This window comes from Pleurodeles waltl, chromosome 5, assembly GCF_031143425.1.
Source record: "Pleurodeles waltl isolate 20211129_DDA chromosome 5, aPleWal1.hap1.20221129, whole genome shotgun sequence".
Lineage (NCBI taxonomy): Eukaryota > Metazoa > Chordata > Amphibia > Caudata > Salamandridae > Pleurodeles > Pleurodeles waltl.
The window spans coordinates 990891565-990915738 of NC_090444.1; the positions used below are offsets into that span (position 1 = coordinate 990891565).

Genomic DNA, 24174 nt, shown 5'->3' on the forward strand with positions numbered 1-24174 from the left:
TGTGTTCACTGTGTTACTGTATGTTATGTGCAAATGCTTTACACATTGCTTCTGAGATAAGCCTGACTGCTCGTGCCAAGCTACCAAGGGGGTGAGCAGGGGTTATCTGAACAGGTATCTCCCATATCCTGACTAGAGTGAGGGTCCCTGCTTGGACAGGGTGAAAGGTCTGCTAGAGACCCCATTTCTAACACCTACACTTTTCCACCACTTCCTCGCATCACATTTCTGGTTCGGAGGATCAGGCAAACATCTCTCACTGCGATCCTTGTAGCTCCCACTTGGGCGCATCAGTCATGGTTCACCACACTTCTGGACGTATCAGTAGTTCCCCCACAAGAAGCTTCCCAACAGGCCACACTTTCTCACTCAAAATCAAGGACAGATCAGACATTCAGACCAAAGGTTAGTCAGCCTTGTGATATGGATCCTGAAGTCATGGAATTTGGTTAGTTAGGATCACCTGCGGAATGCATCGACATTCTCAAGAAAGTTTGTAGATCCACAACTAGAGCATGTTATTCTGCAAAATAGAAATGTTTTGTTTGATACTGCCAACCCAAAAGTATTGACCCCATCAAAGCTACTGTTCAATATATTATTTATTGTCTCCTTTTACAAAAAAGACAATTTCGCCTACATCTCACAGCATATCTACAGAAAAGACAACATAGATCTTTGTTCAGAATCCCAGTCATTAAAGCTTTCCTGGAAGGCCTTAGAAATGTCATTCCACCTCCTGCACCATCCAGGAACTTCAAGACTTATGGGTCCTTCATTTGAGCCACTTCATCATGCCCCTTCAATAACATTCTTGGAAGGTGGCTTTCTTATGTGCCATCACATCACTCAGGCGTTATTGAGCTCCAGGTCCTAACCTTGGAAGAACCTTTCTTCTAAATTCAGAGAGACAATGTGATCCTTCACAAAAACACAAAGTTATTTCCTAAAGTGGTTTTAGAATGCCACGCGGGCTGGGGATGGAAGCGGTCATTAGAGAACAGTTCTTTCACCAGAGGGTGCGCAAGATCATCATAAGTACTGTGGAGAGCAGCGCAGGGGCAGCGCAAGGAGTGACCATTCGAGATTTGTGGTTGTTGGGCTAGGGCGGCTTTCAAAGTGCAGGAGCGTCCTGGAGGACAGGGTTTTATGCAGCAGAGGCTTTCAGAACCGAGGGCGTTTTGAGGGAGGGGCTTTGTGGAGTTAAATACTTTCTGATTGGCCGGGGCCTTGGTGTATTTTGAGTGAGGCTTTATGGGGAATAGAGACTTTATGATTAGCAAGGCTATTCGTTTTTCCATGTCCATTTGTGAGTACCTGAACCGGTCTGGCATTTAGCTGTGCATTCTGGGACATGTAGTCCAATTTCAGCCAATTATAAAATCTACGCCACAAGTGCAAAGCATACATTTGGACTGGATGAGCTTCTGCCACATAGCGCTGTTAAGACCACAATTCAATCAGGACTACAAGCCTGTTCATGGAGGGCTTGAGCCACATGGCTTTAAGGGGGAATGCTTGCTGTCCAATGAGAAGGGCTTCTGTGAGGCTCAATATTACCTTATGCTGGGGCTCATATGAGTGTATATTTATGAGCATAGGCTTCCGTGAAGGTAGTGCACTCTGGGGAGCTTAGGGCATACTATAAGAGATTGGCTTATGCTCCTGTCTGGGTCTGAGAGGGATCTCTGATGGGCTCAGAAGGTTTTATGATGTGTGCAGCATTGACATCTTTCTAGTTCCAGAAGGCTTTCTGAGAGGGCTGAAAGGGATTTCTGCGGTGAATATTCACTGAAGGGGCAGTCAGGGGATTCTGAACAAGGGTTGGGACTTACTTAGGGAGTGGCAGTGCTTTTGGAGGACTCAAATAACTTCTAAGAATAGTGGACCTTCTGAAAGGTGAAAATACATTGTATGTGAAAAGTACAGGACATTGTGGAAATGGAGAATAACAACACAGTGTGCAGAATTCGAATTCTTCCTTGACATGCTTCACAAACGATGCAACATTTAGCGATGAAGCATGCGTGTCGTCAATTTGTTTTTCTTATGTGTCTCATTCCAGCATGTAAAACCTTATGCAGGCCAAAGATGTCTAGAAAGCTATAATGCCTGATATTCACTGTCATATTTGGATACTGTTGTGGGCAGAGGCAGGGCAGTATGAGCACTTATGTTGCACATGCAGTAAAATTATAGTAAATCTTTAGGATGAAGTGTGGGTCAATTGAAGGGCTCAAAATGTTTTATTTGGAGAGGCCAGGAGTTATGTGCTACAGCTGTACGCTACACAAAATGTTAGTAGGAGGAACATGTTTAAGTAACTTTGTGCCTGACCCTGCTCCAAAAGACTTTGTCTATGAGGACCAAGAACCAGGGCGCTCTGAAGTTAGGTTTGGACGGCAGTAGTGGGAATGCTTGCAACATTACATGAACTGTTGGCATTACATTAAATCAGGGTGTGTTGCACTAGAGGTTTATCAAATCTAAATGTATTGGTGGACCACCATCCATGTGCAAACTATTAGTAGTTGGAACTTTTGGAACCGGGCAGACTTGACATAAGTTGGGGGCAGGTATGTGTCCATTCTTAAAGCCAAACGTGGTACCACACGAAAGCAGTGACCGGGTAGCCATGGTTAAAGGGGAGGTTTAAAAGGAGGCATAGACACTGCCAGGGATATGGTACTAGCAGTAAGAAGATATTTTGTGTCAGGTGGGACATCTATCTCTGAGTTAATATAGTGTCTGCACGTTTTAGCATGTTATCTGAGTTCAAGTAAATTATAATATAATCTTGAGGGTATAATTTGGGTGTAAACTGTCAAAGCCCATAGAGCAACATTAATAAGTGGACATTTTGTGAAGCGTTTGTAGTACATGGTCCATATGGTACTTAGAAAGGCAAGTGTTGTATGCTGTAAACAAATTATACACTTTTGTAGGTGTGGCTTGACGGCAGAGCTGTCATTAAACCTTTTTTGATTAGCCTAAAAAAAAAAAAAAAGAGCTTTCAGTAGTACTACAGAGAGAGGCTTTGGCCAGAAGTACATGGTCTGACTGGGCAGAATTTGTGTGCTTTCTGAGAAAAAAGGTGCTTTCTATCCAGGCAGCTGTGATTCTTTTGTTTATCCAGATGCCTGAACCATCACCAGTATGGCTGCCTAGAGACGTCCTACCAAAACACATGAAGTGTCAATTCAATAATTCGACACTGCTTGATGTTTCGGGGGACGGCCATAGTGTCATTAACATGTCTACCATAAGTAAGTCATTTATGGTGTTTGTTTTCTTCTGGCAGGAGCACATATGTGAAGAGGGCAGTCTTGATTAATGTATTTGTTTTGCGGTCCCAGCACTATTGTTGTGCAGCCATTTAAGCTATGGCTCCATGCACGTTATTTTAACACACTAGGCCAAGCCGCTGTGTACTCCGACCTACATATATTTTATTCAGCTTTATTTTATTATTGTTACAATAGCCACTTTTACGGTCTTGTTTTATTTTCTGTTTATCTAACTGTTTTTGCCTAGGCCAGCACTCTGTTCTCAAACAAGACATTCTTGCTCACTCTGTGCTTCTTCCAAGGCTACAGCAAGATACATTGCCGGTAAACGTGGTATAAGTTTAGCCTCCGACATTCGTAGGAAACACACATCCTTACGTAGGGACATTCTCTCAGAATATCAGCTGTGTTATTATAAAAACACTTCCCTGTCCCTTACAAGTTAAAGGGAGATTCCAGCCAGAGAACCACGTCTGTATGCTGATTGTTGAATTCTTCGCTGCAGCTGTTTTGCAGACCGCAGGCCTTTGCTCAGGTATGGGGATGATGTCTTCCCAGGGGAACCTGAAGGGCAGAATTAGAGCTTAACATGCTGTGCTCTACTATAGCTTGGGTAGGAGTTAGTCTGCCGACTGTAGTGACAATATGGTAGCGTTATTCTTATGCTTCACTCTCCTTGTCACAATTTTAATACTGTCATGTTGTGTCATCCTGGTTATTGCAACTCACGCTTTGCTATCTAAGATGCAGCTGCTTCATTAAAAACATTACTGAAACATATACTGCCTCTGTTTGTCATCGTATAGATGAGACTAATATAATTGAGAGAAACTGATAACAACTGAGTGCCCACGGCTTCCCTGTGAAACCAATTATGTCATGCGCTAGGCTGCCCAGTCATCCCTGCCCTCGGTTAGAGATGAGGCACTGCTAGTTGGCCGGAGCAAAACCCAGATTGGAGCGACAGGTGTCACCTGTAGTGAGTCAGGCTCAGTCTCCCCACACCGCGGGTGGCTCTGCGGCTCAAAATCCAGTAGTCTCATTAGAATAATGAGAGCCTACGCGACACTATCACCTTCCGTCATTAACTTTACCCATCAGAGTGCAATTAAGTGTTTTAAAACTGTAGAGTGTCCAGGGCTACACTAATCCACATGGACTGTCAAGTCAGGCTTGACAGCGTAGCTGTTGTACCTCATGTAATCAACAAAAAGAGCTTTCAGAGCACTACAGAGAAAACATAGGATCCAGACACATGTTGGTTTCTTGGAGTACAGGATTTGTTTGGGCCAAATTTATGTGCTTTCATCATGCAGACTGATAGTACTGCACTTTTTGGCCTATGACAAAGGTTATACTCAGTATAGCAGGACTTAGTCGGTTAAGATGGAAAGTCAATGACCATGCTATGGGCCTAATCTGTCTATTATAAAACATTACAATAAAGGTACAGAACTGATGTATTTATTGTGTAAATTTGTTTTTCTTATGTGGATGTAAAATCAATTGGCCTTTAAGAGCGGATTGATATTACTCATCCCAAATCTAATTTTACTACTATGATCTCCCTGACCCCTTTTTACACACTCTTCCCTCTTTCATCTCTCCTTTACTCATCCCAAAAAACTCATCTTACTACTATGATCTCCAAAATAACACTTTTTGATTATTCCCTCCCCTATCCCTCAATTACTTTGTTCAATCCAAGTAACACTCACATCTCCTGCGCTCGATTTAACTCATACCTCCCTATACTAATACTGTTCTCCTATTTACCTATACTACACCACCACTAATCCTTTTGGGTTTCAGAGTAGTGTGCTCCTTGCTGAAAAGTGCTTCAACACCTCATCAGGGGTAGTAAGTACTATATAAGGAAAATGTTACTTACCCAGTGGACATCTGTTCGTGGCATGTAGTGCTGTAGATACGCATGCTTTGCATATGTCAGCCATCTAGTGTAGGGTTTGGAGTGTTGCAAGTTGTTTTTGTTCCAAGAATCTTTGAGTCACAAGATCGAGTGACTCCTTCTCTCGGTGATACAGTGCATGGGCATTGAGTCCTTTGTTAGATTGTTTTTATGCAGGTGGGTAAGGTGAATATATATATATATATAGATAGAGAGACAGATAGTATATAAAAAAGGATGTCCATGAAGTGTATATACATACGTACAATATATTTGTCAAATAATTCTACTACAATGACCACAGGCTTCCGGAGAGGTGGGAGAGAAATCTACAGCCTTACATGCCACTAACAGATGTCTACTGGATAAGTATCATTTTCCATTCATTGTCATGTGAGACTGTACATACACATGCATTGCACAGACTGTAAAGCAGTTCTCTCCCAGTAAGCGGTGGCTAGCCTGTAGGAGTTGGAAGTTTGAAAAAGTGTCCCGAGCACTGCCTGGCCAACATTTGCTTGTTGACGAGCTAAAACATCTACACAATAATGCTGAGTGGATGTGTGTGGTGTAGACCAAGTAGCAGCCTTACAAATATCTTCTATTGGAATATTTCCTAAAAGAGCCAAAGAAGCATTTTTTTCCTACTAGAATGTGCCCTAGAAGCTGGAGGCCATTGTCTTTTAGCTTTAAGATAACAAGTTTGAATACACTTGATTATCCATCTTGCTGTCCCATTTTTTGAGATTGGATTGCCTTTGTGAGGCAATGAAAATGCTACAAAAAGTTGTTTGGATTTTCTAAAGCTTTTAGGGCCAGATGTATCAAAGGGTTTTACCCATTTTGTGTCTATGGGAAAATGTGTTCATACATATGGCCCCTAGTCCTATCAATATAATACATAAGAGCTATTTTAACATCTAGTGTGTGCAGAGCTCTTTCAGCAACTGAGTCTGCAGTGGGAAGAAAACAGGTAACTCAACTGATTGGTTAATGTGAAGTGGTGAAACTACTTTTGGTAGAAATGTAGGTTTTGTCCTAAGGACTACTCTATCTCTATGTAATTGGAAAAAGGTTTCTTTTTTCAAAGTGAAAGCTCGTATTTCACTTACACGTCTTAGGGAAGTGATAGCCACTGTAAAGGCAACTTTCCATGAAAGAAATTGCAAAGAGCAGTAGTGCATGGGTTCAGAAGGTAGACACATTAGTCTAGTGAGGACAACATTAAGGTTCCATACTGGAGCTGGAGGAACCCTGGGTGGAATAACCCTCTTAAGGCCTACTATAAATGCTTTGATTACAGGAATTCTGAACAAAGAAATATGTTGTCTGTTTTGGAGGTAAGCAGCTATAGCTACTAAATGAAGTCTAATAGCTAAGTAAGCTCACTTTGTCTTTTGTAAATTTAGCAGGTAATAAACAATGTCTTGCACTGATGTTTGACAGTGGAATAGAAAATGTTTCCATTTTGCCGCATATCACTGCCTAGTTGTATGTTTAAGTGCCTCTCTAAGAATGTCCATACATTCAGAGGGGAGTTGTAAATATCCAAACTCAATGACTTAAGGAGCCATATCATAAGATTGAGAGTTTTGGGGGCTAGATTATCTGATTTGACCTTGCTTTTGAGTCAGAAGGTCGGGTCTGTTGGGACGTTTCTGGTGAGGAACCACAGACAGAGCCAAACATTGTTGTGAACCAAGGACTATGTGCCCAAGTGGGGGCTACAAGGATCATGGTGATTAATGTTTGTCTCAGTTTGCGAACCAAAAATAGAATGAGTGGGAGAGGCAGAAAAGCGTAAGCAAATGTCCCTGACCAATTCATCCATAGAGCATTGCACTTGGACGGAGAGTGTGGGTATCCGGATGCAAAGTTTTGGCATTTTGAATTTTCTGCGGTGGCAAAGAGGTTTATTTCTGGTGAAAGTATTGGTGAAGTACTTGTGGGTGTAGTTCCCATTTGTGGACTTGTTGCTGCATCATGCTCAGGAGGTCTGGAAACTGATTGTCCATTCCAGGGAGATATTCTGCCAGTAACTGAATGTGATTGTGACTTACCCATTTCCAAATTGTCTCAACAAGAACAGACAATTGAGATGAGTATGTTCCCCCTGTTTCTGCAGATAATACATGTTTGTCATGTCGTCTGTATGGACTAGATCCCCTTTGTGGGAGAGTTGTGGCAGAAATGCTTGGAGCGCTAGAAAGTCTGCTAGTAACTACAAATAGTTGGTGTGATAAGTTTGTTGAATGGGATCCCATCTGCCTTGTATTGTAAGGCTGTTGAGATGAACTCCCTAACCTATCTGTGATGCATCTGTAGTGAGAGTGATCTGAGGCACAGGGTCTTGAAAGGGCTGCCCCTTGGAGAGGTTGCAGAGAGAGGTGACACTAGATCCTGGAGACAACCCTGTGAATGAGACCACTGACGAAATATACACTGCTGTAAGGGACACATGTGTAGTTTGGCATGAAGTACGATGGCAATGCATGAAGCCATCATTCCTGACAGCTGTATCACTGCTCTCACTGTGTAAGTGTGGTTCTCCTGTAATTGAGACAGAAGAGTTTGGAAGGCTGAATGCGATCTGGGTTTGGATATGCCAACCCTGAGTGAGTATTGAGAATTGCTCCCACATAAGGCTGTATCTGTGAGGGTTGGAGATGGGATTTAATAAAGCTGATTGTAAATCCCAGAGTGTGTAGAACATTTACTGTATACAGAGTATGATTCTAACATTGTTGTATGGTATTTGCCAGTCAGTCGTCCAAGTATGGGAAGACGTGAATATGTTGTCTTCTGAAGAATGTGGCAACTACTGCTAGACATTTTGAGAATACTCTGGGAGCGGGTGTTACCACGAATGGTAAAACCTTGAATTGATAGTGTTTTCCCACCATGACAAATCTGAGGTATTTGCAAGGTGCTAGATGTATAGGAATGTGAAAATAAGAATCCTTGAGATCCAAGGTTGTCATGAAATCGCCTTGCTGCAATAGGTGAATACCATCTTGCAGAGTGACCATACGGAAATGCTCTGAGAGGATGTATAGGTTAAGTGGTCTAAGATCCAAAATTGGTGACCCATCTTTCTTTGGCATGAGGATGTACAGGGAATATACTTCTAACCCTTGTTGAGAAAGGGGAACTGGTTATATAGCCCCTTTGAGAAATAGGGATTGTACCTCTTCTTTCAAAAGAATGAGATGGTCGTGTAAACGTTTGTGAACACAAGGGGGAATATTTGGTGGAGTGGAAATGAGCTCTAGATTGCTCTAGATTGTAACCATGTTGGATAATTGATAGGCCCCATTGCTCTGTGGTTATTTTTGACTACTGGGGATAGCAATTTCCTACTCTTTTCCCTACTGGAGTGGTGTGTGTTGAAGGAATCTGTAAAGAGTCACTGCTGTGTGCTTGAGGCAGAACCTCTAGAGGTGAATGCCTTACCTCTGCCTTTATTATTTGCCTCCCGGTAAGAGCCTCTGAAGGAACCTTAACTGTAAAAGTGTGCTCCGTGTTTGGTCTGGGAGGTAGAAGGCTTGGTAGAGGACATTCTGTAACCTCTCCTAAATTGTGGTCTACCAAAACTACCCCTAATATAGCCCCTTTAGCTGTCTCTGAATCTTTTTTCAGCTTGTCAATGGTGGTATCAACTTCTGGGCCAAACAAGTGTTCTTTATCGAAAGGCATGTTAAAAACTGCCTGTTGTATATCTGGTTTGAAGCCTGAGCATCTTAGACAAGCATGCCTTCTTATAATAACACTGGTGTTTACATCATGTGCTGCGGTATCTGCTGAATCAATGGCACATCTAATAGAATTGTTTGAGATGGCCTGTCATTCTGAGACTATCCCTTGACCCCTTTTTTGATGTTCCTGTGGAAGGTACTGAAGCAGTTCTTCCATCTCGTCTAAGTGGGCCTGATCATATCTTGCCAAAACTGCCTGTGAATTTGCAATTTTCCAATTATTAGCAGCCCGTGCAGCTACTCTCTTCCCTGCTGCATCAAGTTTTTGCTCTATTTATCAAGAGGAGGAGCATCTCCTGTGGATTGACTGTTAGCATACTTTCGTGCTGCACTTACAACTATAGAGTCAAAAGGCAGTTATGACTGAATAAATATAGGATCTGACAGTGCTGCCTTGTACTTTTTGTCAACCCTTGGGGTAATAACCTTTGCCCTAACAGGTTCTTTAAAGATATCTGTGGCATATCTAAGCATACCTGGCAGCATGGGTAGGAACTGACTCTCTTGGTGAGTGTTGGTTAATGTATCAAAGAGGAACTCCTCTTCAATGGGGTCAGTGTGCATATGAACGTTATGGCATGCAGCTGCCCGTGCAATAACCTGATTATAAGCTGTTGTATCTTCAGAGGGCAAAGGCCTTGCTGAGTACAAATCAGGGTCATTAGGGAGTATGGGATCTGGATCATACAAATCACATGGATCTATATCCTGTGGAATTTCACCTAATTCATTTCCATGAGGTGATGATGATCCTTGTGGAGAAAATTGTGGATGTATGAAAGATGTAGGAGATTGTGGTGAAGATGGAGGAGTAAAAGGAAGTACAGGAGAATGAGGTGGAGAAGGCTGAGGGTGATCTGGAGCCTTGATTTTGTCCTTAGAGACTTTTTTAGGAGGAGGAGCAGTGTCCAATGTCTCTTGAAAGGTCAGTCTCCTTTTAATTGGAACAGGGGGAGAAGCAATTATTTTCCCTGTTCCCTTCTGTGTATGAATTTGGCACTGACGAGCGTCTATTAGTTCTACAATTGGCTCCACTGGTGAAGTTGATCCAGATGATAGAGTGGAGTCCTTAGAAGCCATTGACCTCGGTTCTGAAGTTTTCGGAATGGAAACCTTTTGTCAAATCGAAGGTATTGGTTCCGAAACTGATGTCGAAGGCTTCTTTCTCGGAGCCGAAATGCTTGGATCGAAAACTCGAATCGACTCCGAGATTGTGTGGGATGCGTTTGAGTCTGTGGTCGATGCCAAAGACGTCTTGGCCTTGACAATTTTTGGTGCCAAGCCAGAGGGCTGGGCATCCAAATGTAACTTTCAGATCAGATCATGGCCCGAAGGCAGTGGTGAACCGTTTGAAAGTCTTCAGATGGGAAGCTGGGGCTGATGTACTCACATGTTCTTCTTCCGGAAGCGGCCAAGTCTTGATGTCAGATTCAAAGTCCGACTTGGAATCTTGAAGAGGAAAAGGCTGTCTGAGGTCCGATTTCCTCCTGTGCAAGTTTCTCTCCGATGTCGTCTGGTGTCTTCAGCGCCATCTCCAACCGACGTGCTCTTCGGTCCCGGAGGATCTTCTTAGATCAAAAAGACCTACAGTTGTCGCAGTTCTCTTCTTTATGTTCCAGGGACAAGTACATGTTACACACCAGGTGTTGATTGGTGTATGGAAATTTGTAGTGGCATCAAGGACAGAACCTAAATGTAGTCCGTTCCATCATCCCTGCATATTCCGACAGCACTTGAAGGAGTAGGCCGAAGAAGGGCATTGAACAAACCCGACACAGGAATTCGGATTGAGTACTTTGGGTTTGGGAAAACGCCCTCAAAGTACTATACCGTTGCTGAAAGAAAGAAGAGACAGAGCCAAGAAATACTGGAGCGAGAGGAAACACATCCGAACCTAACGGCAGAGAGAAACAATCTAACAAAGGACTCAATGCCCATGCGCATCATCACAGAGAGGAGTCACTTGATAGATAGATAGATATATATATATATATATATATATATATATATATATATATATATATATATATATATATATATATTGTTGGACCTGGCTTTTTGACAGGGTCATCCCCAAACTTTTTGCCTTCCTCCTTCTCTTTTTCTGACCTCATTTTTGCTGGTTTTTAGACTCTGCGCACTTTACCACTGCTAACCAGTGCTAAAGTGCATATGCTCTCTCCCTTAAAACATGGTAACCTTGAATCTTACCTGACTGGACTATTAATTTACTTATAAGTCCCGAGTAAGGTGCACTTTATGTGCATAGGGCTGGTAAATTAAATGCTACTAGTGGGCCTGCAGCACTGGTTGTGCCACCCACTTAAGTAGCCCCTTTTCCTTGTGTCAGGCCTGCCATTGCAAGGCCTGTGTGTGCAGTTTCACTGCCACCTCGACTTGGCATTTAAAAGTACTTGCCAAGCCTAGAACTCCCCTTTTTCTACATATAAGTCACCCTTAATGTGTGCCCTAGGTAACCCCTAGAGCAGGGTGCTGTGTAGATAAAAGGCAGGACATATACCTGTGTAGTTATATGTCCTGGTAGTGTAAAACTCCTAAATTCGTTTTTACACTACTGTTGGGCCTGCTTCCTTCATAGGCTAACATTGGGGCTGCCCTCATACACTGTTGAAGTGGCAGCTGCTGATCTGAAAGGAGCAGGAAGGTCATATTTAGTATGGCCAGAATGGTAATACAAAATCCTGCTGACTGGTGAAGTCGGATTTAATATTACTATTCTAGAAATGCCACTTTTAGAAAGTGAGCATTTCTTTGCACTTAAATCTTTCTGTGCCTTACAATCCACGTCTGGCTGGGCTTGGTTGACAGCTCCTTGTGCATTCACTCAGACACACCCCAAACACAGGGTACTCAGCCTCACTTGCATACATCTGCATTTTGAATGGGTCTTCCTGGGCTGGGAGGGTGGAGGGCCTGCTCTCACACAAAGGACTGCCACACCCCCTACTGGGACCCTGGCAGACAGGATTGAACTGAAAGGGGACCTGGTGCACTTCTTAGCCACTCTTTGAAGTCTCCCCCACTTCAAAGGCACATTTGGGTATAAAACAGGGCCTCTGCCCTACCTCATCAGACACTTGCTGGAGAAGAGACCTGAACCAGAAACTACATCCTGCCAAGAAGAACTGCCTGGCTGCTCAAAGGACTCACCTGTCTGCTTTCTACAAAGGACTGCTGCCTTGCTGTTGCCCTGCTGTCTTGCTGAACTCTTGTCTGGCTGTGAAAGTGCTCTCCAAGGGCTTGGATAGAGCTTGCCTCCTGTTCCTTGAAGTCTCAGGACCAAAAAGACTTCTTCCTTTCACTTGGACGCTCCGTGCGCCGAAAATTTCGACGCACAGCTTGTTTCGCGGCGAGAAAAACGCCGCACACCGACGCTGATCGACGCGACGCCCTCGGGACGATCGAGACTTCGACGCACAACCTCGCAAGGACAAAGCCGCCCGACTTTCCAGGAGAAATCGACGCGACACCTACCGTGAGCGCGAAACTTTGACGCACGGCCTCGCAAGGACAACGCCGCCCGACTTCCAAGGAGAAATCGACGCGACGCCTGCCGTGAGACCAAAATTTCGACGCACGGCCTCGCAAGGACAACGCCGCCCGACTTCCAAGGAGAAATCGACGCGACGCCTACCGTGAGATCGAAACTTCGACGCGCAGCCCCGCAGAACGCCGCGCAGCCGGAAAACAAGCAGGAGAATCCACGCACAGACCCGGGACATCTGGTAATCCCCGCGACCCACAAAAAGAGACTGTCTGCGCGCCGGAAAACGACGCCCGACTTCCCCGCGTGGAAAAGAACGACGCAAGTCTGTGTGTGCTGAGTAGAAATCGACGCACACACCCCTTTTTCCGCGCATCTCTTCTCCTGTGGCCCTCTGAGGAGATTTCCCACCAGAAACCAGGTACTCTGTGCTTGAAAGACACTTTATTGCTTTTTAAAGACTTAAGACACTTTATATCACTTCCCTGTGATATTTCTACAATTTTCCATTGCAACTTTATTCTTTTTGACCTACAATTATCCTGATAAATATTATATATTTTTCTAAACACTGTGTGGTGTATTTTTGTGGTGCTATATGGTGGTATTGTATGATTTATTGCACAAATACTTTACACATTGCCTTCTAAGTTAAGCCTGACTGCTCGTGCCAAGCTACCAGAGGGTGGGCACAGGATAATCTTGGATAGTGTGTGACTTACCCTGACTAGAGTGAGGGCTTTTGCTTGGACCGAGGGTAACCTGACTGCCAACCAAAAACCCCATTTCTAACATAGATATATATATATATATATATATATATATATATATATATCAAGTGACTCCTCTCTGTGATATATATATATATGTGGTACATGTGTCAAGAATCAATCCAACAATTAATGTCAAACTCCACTAAAAGATCTATGAGTGCCTGACTTACCTGGGGATTGATAGGTATTTTGCCTTCTTTCACACTCCACATGGTCCAAAGAACACAGTTCTTCCTTTCCCTTTGCTGTTAGGGAAAAAACTGAAGCAGCGATAAGCGGACCTGTTATTAAAGAAAATGAAAAAATATATATTAAACTCAACTACTTCTTCCTCTAATGACCAGACAAGCACATGATAGCCGCCACTAGAGAAGGTTATGTGACAGAAGTGAACTTCAAGTCAGAAACACAGAAGGGTTCAAGTCATAACCTGTTTTGGATACTGTTTATACAGATACATCCCACGTCTAACAAACCACTATGACTTCTCATGGCCATAAGTTAAACAGCACATGCACTTAACAGCTCCTTTGTCTGATCCAAATACTCTGGAAATTGAAAAAAGTCAGTAGCTAAGGGTCAGCATGTAGGCCAATTCTGCCAAACTTTAATCAAGAGACAAACTTATCCCCCGAGGGAAAAAAAAGTCAAAAATGTGGATTTTTTGTAAAACCTGACAAGCTTTCTGATATAAAGCGGGGCAGAGGATTAGGGCATTTGAAGAGAGGCATGGTTTTCCTAAGAAACTAACTTTGAGGATCAACTTTAATATTTTTTATGATAACGTTTTTTTTATAGATCGATAATTTTCAAGAGGAAAAATGATGAAACTCGTATCCTAGGTCAACGTTGAGAGTATGTGGTGAAGGCTCACTTTGACTTACATTTTTACTCAGACTTTTCAAGAGCCTGCTGTTGTTCCCTACCTCGTACACTGCTTGCTCTCCCTCCCTCTCTTGTGTTTCTCATGCCAAACATGCCTGTGTCCTTGTGCTCTACATTGTTCTCTCATTTGTGTGTTTCCCACCTTCTTACCATGTTGCTGTCTCCCTCATATGATGCTTTTTCCTTCCCTTCACCAACTCCTCCATTGTGCCACACCCTGCAGTCCTTTTTATTTTTATTTTGTGCTTTCACAAAAAACATTTTTAGATACCAATTCATATAGCTCTGGGGTCATTCTGTAAGTGCACGCAGGGGTGTCGACACAACCATGCACCAACAGAACAGCGTGAATGACAACAGTGCTCACGTCATTGTGACTTTTTTCTAGTTTTTTTTAACAATGCCACACAGCAGAACACACTGCATTGGCAAAGCCAAAAGGTCCAATTTTTGGGACTTACTGGTTTTGCCAATGCTCGTTTTCTTAGAAAGAAGAACGAATTGGGGACATACCACATGTACAAGCACTGGCAAAGCCAATAGGACTCACCTTTGGGAGGTGCTGGCTTTGCTAATGGATTGTAGCGGTGCTGCACAGGCCAGTATGGCGAGGCTTGTGCTAGTCACCATTTTGTGGTCTAGTACCTATTAAGTTCCAAGAAGCTGAACTTTCTGGTTTACTCAAAGCACTACATTAAAAATCTGAACTTAACTTTATTAATTTAATCAGTCTTTCGCCTTTGCACATATTTTATCTGTGTTGAGGCCCGTGACTAAAGGTAGGCATTAAAGATTGTGTCAGGAAAGGAGCAAAGATTAACCAGTGTTTTGTGTGTGTGCAAATGAAGGTAAGTAGGTTCAGCAAACATCACCGAAGTAGCCTCCTTTGTGGCACTGAAGCGCAAAATTAAGAGTTCAAGAATCTTCTGGTCAGGAGCTTTCACGTTCAGCATCAGTCCATCCATAAGGGCAGAGGGGCCAAGCCCCCACACAATTTTGGAAATAAAGGGTGTCTATCAGGCTGAGCGAAGTCAGCCCGGCACACTTTATTTTCGGGTCAGGCAGCCAGGAGCTAGACATGTGCTAAATGCACTGGGTCCTGACTGCCACAGCTGAACTCTGATGGGCTGAAGATGGCACAGCTCCTGTGGGCATGACCTTCTGATCTCAGCAAAGGGTCTTGAGGTCTTCCACCTTGAGACGAGGCACTGCAGCAGTAACAGCCTCATACCTGGGTGCTTCAGTTGTAAGCCCTGAAGTGCCCAAGGCCAAGTCTATTACTGTCTCCTTGAGGGGCACCTCCTCCAACAATTCAATTAGCCCCGTGGAGGTGGTGGTCCCCAGGGCTGCGGGGGGTGGCCCCATACTGTATTTCATTGAAGCCCTGGGGAGGTGGCGGTCCCTGAAGCTGGGGAAGGGGGGGGTTCTTCCCTAGGAGGGGAGGCCCGTGTGACTGCTCCTTCATTTTCACATGCCCCCTGTACCTTGCCCACCAACAGGCTCTGTCAAAACAAGCACAGGAGCCCGTGCTTGTTTCTTTTTTAAAAAATAAGTGCCACGAATTTGCGGATCTACTGCAAATTTGTGCCAAAAGTTTTTTTTAAATGTTTTTTCGCTCTGGGACCCCAGCACCAGAGCTGAGGGCTCACTGTGTCCTCACCCTGGCACCTCATTTTTTTTTTTTTAACCTTTTCTGGTACCCTGACCCCATGGGACTGATGAAAGGGGTCTGTGGAGGACCCCTCATGGGCAAGAAATTGTCCAAAAATGTTTGGGATCCACCCATATTCTAATGGATTCGGGTGGATCCACAGATCCAAACACCAATTTTAAAAAATAAAACACATACACCCACTCACAGAACCACACACCTACTTACACTCACACACCCATACAGCCACTCACAGACCCACAAAACCACTCACACACCCATTTACAGACCGACATAGCCACTCACACACCCATTTAGCCACTCACACAACCACTCACAGGCCGAGAAAACCACTCACACAGCCACGGTCACTCCTAAACCCACTCACACACCCACACAGCCACTCCCACTGAAACATCCATATATCCACTCACACACCCAAACGCAGGCAGTGATTAGACTTACAGAAATTGCAAGAGCATATGTTTGTATTAAAGTTGTTGTTGTTCTAGTTTTGAATGTGTGCACAATAACCAACAGACCACTTGTCCCAGGGTTTGCGACGGATCTGAGGATCCATAAAATGAATTAAAAAAAAAAACAGAAAGACTTGGTACATTGTCACATAAGTTACCTCAGTTTAAGTTTTACATTTTTAGTTTTAAAAAAATATTATAATAATGAATGTGTGAATAAAATGTGTTTATAAACTTCGGAAAATGTATATTGGTAAACTGAACTTTTGGGTCAAATCGTGGTACAATTTATATTAATAAACAGTGAAACTCACAAAAAAAAACAAAAGGTTACAGGGGTGTTATAGTTAGGAAATACAATTTAATTTTTTTTTAGAAATTCACTGAAAAAAAAACACAAGTTACCGGGACGTTATAGTTAAGTTCTGAATTTACACACACGAAACAAGAGAAATTCAGCAGTTATAGTTATAGGACCAGGTGTACGTAGGTAATTGTTTGCACTTACCAAATAGCAAACTTCTGTGATTCGCTATTTGGTAATCACGAATGTACAAATGTTCTTTGACACATTTTGAGATTCCCAGTGGGTTGCAAATAGATCTACCTCATGAATATTAATGAGGGAGGTCTTGATTTGCAATCCATTGGGAATCGCAAATTCACAGGAATGGTGGCCTGCTGGGGTCAGCAGACCACCATGTCTGTGTAATCTTTTTTTGTCTGAAATGCAGCCTTCTTAAAGGAAAACAAGCTACAAATTTAAAAAATGATCGGTTTTCTTTTCATTTTTTTAAGAGAAGGCAGTGCTACTCTTAAAAAAATGTTTTTGCAAACATTCACAAAAGGGAAAGGGTCCCTTGGAGACCCCCTTCCCATTTCCCTTCCCCTTTGCGAATGGGTTATCATCAACTTGAAATTGGTGGAAAATTGTGGATGTTTCAAGACTGTATTTCGGTCGCAAAACATTCATACATACTGCTGTGATTCATTATTAGGAAGGGACGCTCTAAACACGCCCCTTCCTAATACCGAATCGCAAACCCAAATTGCGATTTGGTAACATGGTACCACATCGCAATTAGGGCTTTGTACATTTAAAAATGCCTTTTTTCATATGTGAATTAGGCTGTTTGCGAACGTAAGAAGACTTAGTACATCTGGCCAATAGTTTCCTCAAGTAACTACAACTCATGCCCTAAGGTAATATAACTCGTGCCCTTGCCATGGACTGCTAACAACCCCAGATATTACATCATTCATGACATCTTCTATGACATCACTGATAATATCACTGTAACATTTGCAGTACAATTATTGAGAAGAAAACTGTGCATGGCGAGGACATGAGTAACAGCTACCTTAGGGGGGCAATTTATAGTTACCTTAGGGCGCAAGTTATAGTGTTTTGAAATACCTCAAACAGCTAACTTTCCATGGTTTTGTGCGTGTAAATTCAGAACCTAACTATAACATCCCTATATACTTTGGGGGGTTTTCAGTGAATTTGTATCTTTTAAAAAAAATCTATTTCCTCACCATAACATCCCTATAAACTTTAGTTATTTAAGGACATTTCGACTTTTTTTTAACGCAGTGGGGGTGGCCGCACGCATCCAGCTCCAAGCCGCACATGGCGGGGATTTGGCTGCAGGCCTTGCTGCCAAATCCCCATAGGTACCAAACCTCGTGTCTCGCAAGACCAGGGTTGGCTGCAGCATGGTGAACATCCCCTAGGCACCCTGGTGGGGACCTGCTTATTTATCCAAGAACAGCCCATAGTTTTGCGTAAAATTTCTACCAAACTGTAGTACTTTCTACTGGCTAATAAGTAAGTATTACCTCGCTGGGTAAATGTATAGCGCATATTTAACACTAAAGCAGCATAACGGTCCCCAGTGTAATGTCTCCAGTGACTCTGTGAGTCAGTATTTTGGCAATGTGAATGTGACTGTTCCTCGAGCATCCTCAGAAATCTGCAATAACATGAATCATCATGTAGAGATGAGGACGTGACTACAAAGAGTTGAATCTCCTTCCTTTACTTTGCACAGGACAGCCCCAGGGAGGTGGTGGTCCGCGGGGCTTTATATGGCCCGGAAGGTGGCCGTACGGACCCTCCTCATACTTCTGTTTTAATTTCAGGTCACAGAGATGTAGTGGTCCAAGAGCCCCGGGGGTCTGTGTGGTCCCCTTCTAAATATTTAAATTAAGCCCTGAGGAGGTGGTTGGCCCAGGGGCTCTACAGAGCCACGGGAGGTGGCCCACATGGCCCCCCTCTTTATTAGAATCAGACACGGGGGAGATGGTGGTTCCCGCGGCTCAAAAGAGCCCATGGATGGAGGTCTGTGCTGCCCTCCTCCAATATGTTAAAAAAGACCAGGGGAGGTGGTGGTCCCTGGGACTCAAAAGGAGCCTTAAGAAGGGGGCGCTGGGCGCCCTCTCTCTCTCTTTTTTTTTTTAAATCCTGCATGCCACCGGGGACCTGGCCTACCCAGGTCTAAACTATAAACAAGTGTGGGAGACCGCGGTTGTTACCCCCCCCCCTGCCGATTTTCAGGCAAAAAACTATATATATGTTTTTTTGCCCTGGTAGGGCCCTTGGGGATCCTTAGCACCAGGGGTAGTGGGTCAGGGTATTCTTACACTGACCTCTTCTCTTTTTAAAAAAAAAAAAGAGCCAATCAGATCTCAGCTATTATGCTAAAACTACTGAATGGATTTACACCAAATAATTAAAAAGGGCTCTTTCTGGACCAAAGCTATAGCCAAATTTGGTGTAATTCCATCCAGTGGTTTAGGCTGTAGTCGTGTTCAAAGTCTCTATGGGAAAATGCATAAGGAAGGACCCCCTTTTTCTCAGCCTCCGCTTGACGAATCACCTGGAAACGTTTCAAACAGCAGCAGAAGTGAGGGGCAGAATAATTTAAAATATATTGTGAAGATTCGTCAAACAGTGCTTGAAAATTGATTTTTAGGTCTTGACTGGAAATATATTTTGTTATCTTAGTGGCGGTTTAGAGCACACCCATTCCTTACCACTGGTATACACACACACACACACACACATACACATACAAATATCTATACACACACACAGCAAGTTCATCGGAAAACACTGCTACTTTTATGCTCCTTTGCATTACCGTTAACTTGACACATGCACCTATTGCTGCAGTTACACAGCCTCTAACAATACAGTTAAATCAGCCAGTGGCTTCTGTAAGAGTCATAGGCGAAGAAATCATCTTTGCTGTTCAACTGTTATGGCCAGAGCTGCCAACCTTGGACCGAAGGAACCAGGTGCCACATGCACAAACGATTCGTTGCACCAGATGTATGACAAGCATTCACAAAATGAGAATACCAATGCAACTGATTGGTGAATCAGTACTTTTTGCGACCAGGAATTTGCAAGTCGCCATTAGGCAAACAGCCTGTACAAGCAAGTCGCAAATGGTTAATAGTCGCAAAATGACCCGTAAGCACATGCAATTTACCACAAATTCACATCAGGTGGTAACAGGGCCCAAAGTACAAAAGCAGCACCAGAATGCATCAGGAGCTTCCACAATGGCTGCCCTGTATGTGATAGCGAGGAGGATGCGCACACTGGCTGCTCAACATAGGAGTCGGAGACAGGAGAGGTTATTCAGAGTCAGGTTGACCATGTTTGTGAAGACAGAGGAAGAGATCTATGAACAATACAGGCTGGATAGCAATGTTATCCTCAAGCTAATAGCAACCTTAAAGCCACACCATGAAAGCAGTAGGTAGCTCAGCAATGCAATAAATGTTATTGCCCAATTATCGCTCCTTGTATGTTGTGTCCCACATATATTTGCTTTGTCAGGTGACAGTGAGTATACCCTGAGGCCATGGTTCCTCACACCCTACCTGTCTCCCAAAATACCCACATGAAAGGTGGTATAACACAGCAAATAGGCAAACCAGGTGGGAGATCGAGCGGACATTTGAGCTCCTCAGATCCCGCTTCAGATGTCTGCACAAGAGTGGGGGAGCCATGCAGTATGCACCGAAACTGCCTGCAAGATGTGGCAAGCTTTGCCACCCTCCACAGCATTGCCTGCAGGAGAGGCTTAGCCATTGAGGTGACTGGATTGGACTCAGGGGATAAGGATCCTGGTCCACCTGCCCAGCAGCCAACCGAGTCAAGCAGAGCAGCTGAGGGGAGAAGGCGCAGGGACTACATAGCCAGAAATTACTTTGCACGGTAAGACATTTCCATATACACCATACTGTCAGAAAATGCCATAACAAATAATTGATTGGTCTAAATTAAGCTCCCTTTAATGGCAGGGTTCAACAAACACTGACAGGTAACCTGTCTGTCACACAAAGGCATATCTACATTGAGGGCACATGTTGGTCGGTTACATCACCGCCAAGTGAAAGGGAAGAACAGTTAAAGAAATGTCTGACTTTCACCCAGCACTAATTTCTTTGATCTGCGTCCAGTATGGCGCTGGTGCTATGAGGAGGTTCTGAAGTGCGCTGCTGCTCTGTAGCAGCCCACGGGCATCAGAGGCAGATACGCTGCTGAGACTTGACACCTCACTGTCTGGACCCTCAGCACCCATCCCGCTGGCAATGTGGAAGTCTGGATAGCCTCCACGGCAGCTGTGAACTGGGCTAGACCCTGTGAATATCCCCACTATAGTGGCCCATCTCAACCTGTAGGGCTGCTGTTCCCTTCAACAGGGTAGTTGTAGCCTGTGCAAGCCTACCTATTGCCCTTGTGATGGCATCCATCCTGGCACCACTACTCCTCTCCATGCGCCTTTGCTGGAACCTGTCTTACGACAGCTCAGTGCATAGTTGGTTCACAGCATTTGTCAGTGCATTCATTTTAGAGTCCATACGGGGTTGATACTCTGCCAACTGCTTTGTCAAGCTGTTGAACTCCAGTGTCAGTTTCCGGTTAATCAACTGCATTTGTTTCTGCTGTAGGCATTGAACATGCAGCATTGTCTCCTCCAGCCTGCCATACATCGCCTGTTGGATTGAAGTAACCTTGGACCCAGACGCCTGCCTTGTCTGATGGTACCTACGCCCAAGTGGAGTGGAGTACTGCTGTCGGAACCTGCCGACCGGATGGCGGATGAGAGTGGGAGGCTGTCTTGTATCCTGCCCCTCCTCTGGTGGCTGTGGGGATTTGGAAACAGTGCTGGACTGGCCATGTGATATGAAATGCACACTCTCAGGCACTAAACTTGTGTCTTCCTCCTTCAGGCCCTGGTCTTCTCCCGGCTCTTCAAGTACATCCACAGGTGTATCTAATTGGATAATGGGAATTTCAATAAAATGTTATGTGTGACACACTATCTCAATGGTCCTACAACTTTATTTAACAAATATCTTACACTAACTACACTGCTTATTTCTATGACTACATGTCCCATAATGCACTGTTGGAAATGGCCCACTTTGCAGGGTTATCCCCAAACAGTGCAAGTGCTCTTTGTCTAAATTGTACTGCTGATTGGTTTATCCATGATTGGCATATATGATTTACAGGCAAGTCCCTCAAACAGTCCACCATGTGTGCCCAGGGCTTGTAAATCAAATGCTACTAGTGGGCCTGCAGCAGGGGTTTCTCTGGAGAAGAGCAGAGTTCCTGAATGGCAGAGTGTCATCCAACCAAAGTATTCTTGTTTCCATGGTGCATTCAAAAACGAGTAGGTCGTACTCGTAGCGGTAAGGCCTTGCTGAATCCAAGTTTGTAGGAAGTCATTACTTCCAAAAGGTAAAGCGCCCCTTAGCATAACGAGCAAAGCGTTTCCAGTTTCTAGAGTACAGCGGCCTTGGCGCAACGATCAAAGGCATTTCAGAGCACAGATGTAAAGCGCTCTTTTGCACAGCAATTCAAATCGTTTCAGTTCACAGATGTAAAGCACTTTTGTGCATAGCAATTCAAATCGTTTCTGATCAAAGATGTAAAGCACTCTTTTGCACAACAATTCAAAGCGTTTTGATTCACAGATGTAAAGCGCTCTTGGCACGAAAATTCAAGCTCTTCAGTTCATAGATGTAAAGCGCTCTTGGCACGGCAATTCAAGGGCTTCAGTTCACAGATGTAAAGCGCTCTTTGCACAGCAATTCCAGCGCTTCAGTCCTCAGGTTCAAAGTGCTCTTGGCACGGCAATCAAAGCACTTCAATTCACAGGAGTAAAAGGTTCTTGGCACAACAATCTAAGTGATTCAGGCTACTTGAGTAAAAGCACTTATTAAGTAAAGCGCTTCAAGTTCAATGAGTAAAACATTTTGGCATTAATTGTTGTGAATGTGAAAGTCTTTCTGCAGATAAGCAAAATATAGTTTTCATTGTTCTTTGAAAAGCTTAAGATGTGAAAAACATATTTAATTCTTTGAGATTTTCTAAGTCATGATCAAAGGTTTATGTTGTGAAGGCATAGATGTTACAGGATTGATATTCTGAGTATAATCGTAGTCCAAAGTTCTTGCCATCTCTTGATTCTGAGGTCGTAGTTTACCCTTGTTCCATGTTTCAAAGACGGGGCTTTGTCCTCATTTCAAAAGAGGTCTCCATCTGATATCTCGGAGACGCATTTAGTCAAGAGTCTATTGATGAGTTACATTTCTACGAATGAGTAAATGCATATTTGTCCTAACCTTTACTTTTCAGATCTCTCTCCCTGCTGTTCCCAACCCTAATTCCCTTCCCCCAACTGGCTTCATCAAAACTCTGTGCTATAATAGCTTTCTGAGTTGGTGACGCCGGAAGGTGGGCCTTTTGTTCAGCGACGTGGAGATCCAGAGGAAAGGACACTGTGACAAGTTTGCCTACTTCAAAGGCAGAAATGGGTCTAAGTACTGGAACTCTGACCCCACTAAGTTAGACTCCGTCTGGACTGAGGACTTTTTGTCAGGAAGAACAGCTGAATCTGTAGGAAGGACTGCCACTCTGCCTGTTGCGTTGCTGTGCTGGCCTGCTGCTTCTGTCCTGTGTGTGAAAGGACTGAAATTTGCTTTCTACATCCTTCCTCCAAAAGCTCTCCAAGGGCTTGGACTAAGCTTGCCTCCAGTTAAGAAGTCTCCAGGACATCAAAGACTTCATCTGCCAGCACCTGGGTTCTTTTTCTGAGAGTCTTGATTTGTCAAGTGGTGCCAAATCCAGTTTATGGGCCCCTGGGAGTGAGTTCTGGTGTAACCAAGAGGAAACAAGCACAGACTCCACAGCGACTTCAAAACCGGCACCGCTGTCTGACCCCGCACTGCTGCCTGCACCGGAGCAATTGTCCCCTCCGAGTGCACCAACGGCCACCAACACAGCAGGCCTGAAGCCGTTGCAGCACCTCCCAAGTCCTGCCACAGCGTGAGTCCAGAGTACTGTGTCACGCACATCCATGACAGCTGACGCTGACTCTGACTCCGACTCCTCCGTAGCACCTGTGGCCCTGTGGTGTGATCACGACACCGCAAAGTTGACTGAGCTGTTGGACTCATCGACCCCACCTTGTCGTAAGGAACCGTCACCTCATCACTGACGCTGCATAACCTCCCATGCAACCGTAAGGAAACAACACCTCACCTCCCGTGCCTAGCCGCACTTGCTCCAGCGACGCCTCACCTCCCCGACTCCATGCAATGTCTTCGTTTCCTTATTTTCCAAGGTACTGTACGTGGGGCCCGTGTAGTCACGACTGGCTGTATGACTACCTTACCCTGACTAGAGTGAGGGTCCCTACTTGGACAGGGTGCAAACTACTGCCAACTAAAGACCTGATTTCTAACCTGCACCATGTGTAAGGTTGTGTTACATGCATGTAGATACCAAGTTTAAGTGAAGAAAGGTGGCATATACGAAGGTTAACACTTACTTGGTGATGGCGGAGGGGCAGACGTGTCCAGTGTCCCAAATCCTGCTACTGCCTCTGGCTCAAGTATCGTC

The 24174-nt window shown here is 44.2% G+C and overlaps 1 protein-coding gene across 2 annotated transcripts in view; it reads right to left on the reverse strand.

Annotated features, from left to right (window-relative positions):
• Positions 1-24174, reverse strand: part of LOC138296229 (neurotrophin receptor-interacting factor homolog) — a 116224-nt gene that overhangs the window by 66848 nt on the left and 25202 nt on the right. For both annotated transcript variants that reach the window (XM_069235149.1, XM_069235150.1), the window contains one exon: positions 13400-13510. In XM_069235149.1, the coding sequence (XP_069091250.1) occupies positions 13400-13510 (111 nt within the window). The remainder of the gene's footprint in view (positions 1-13399; positions 13511-24174) is intronic.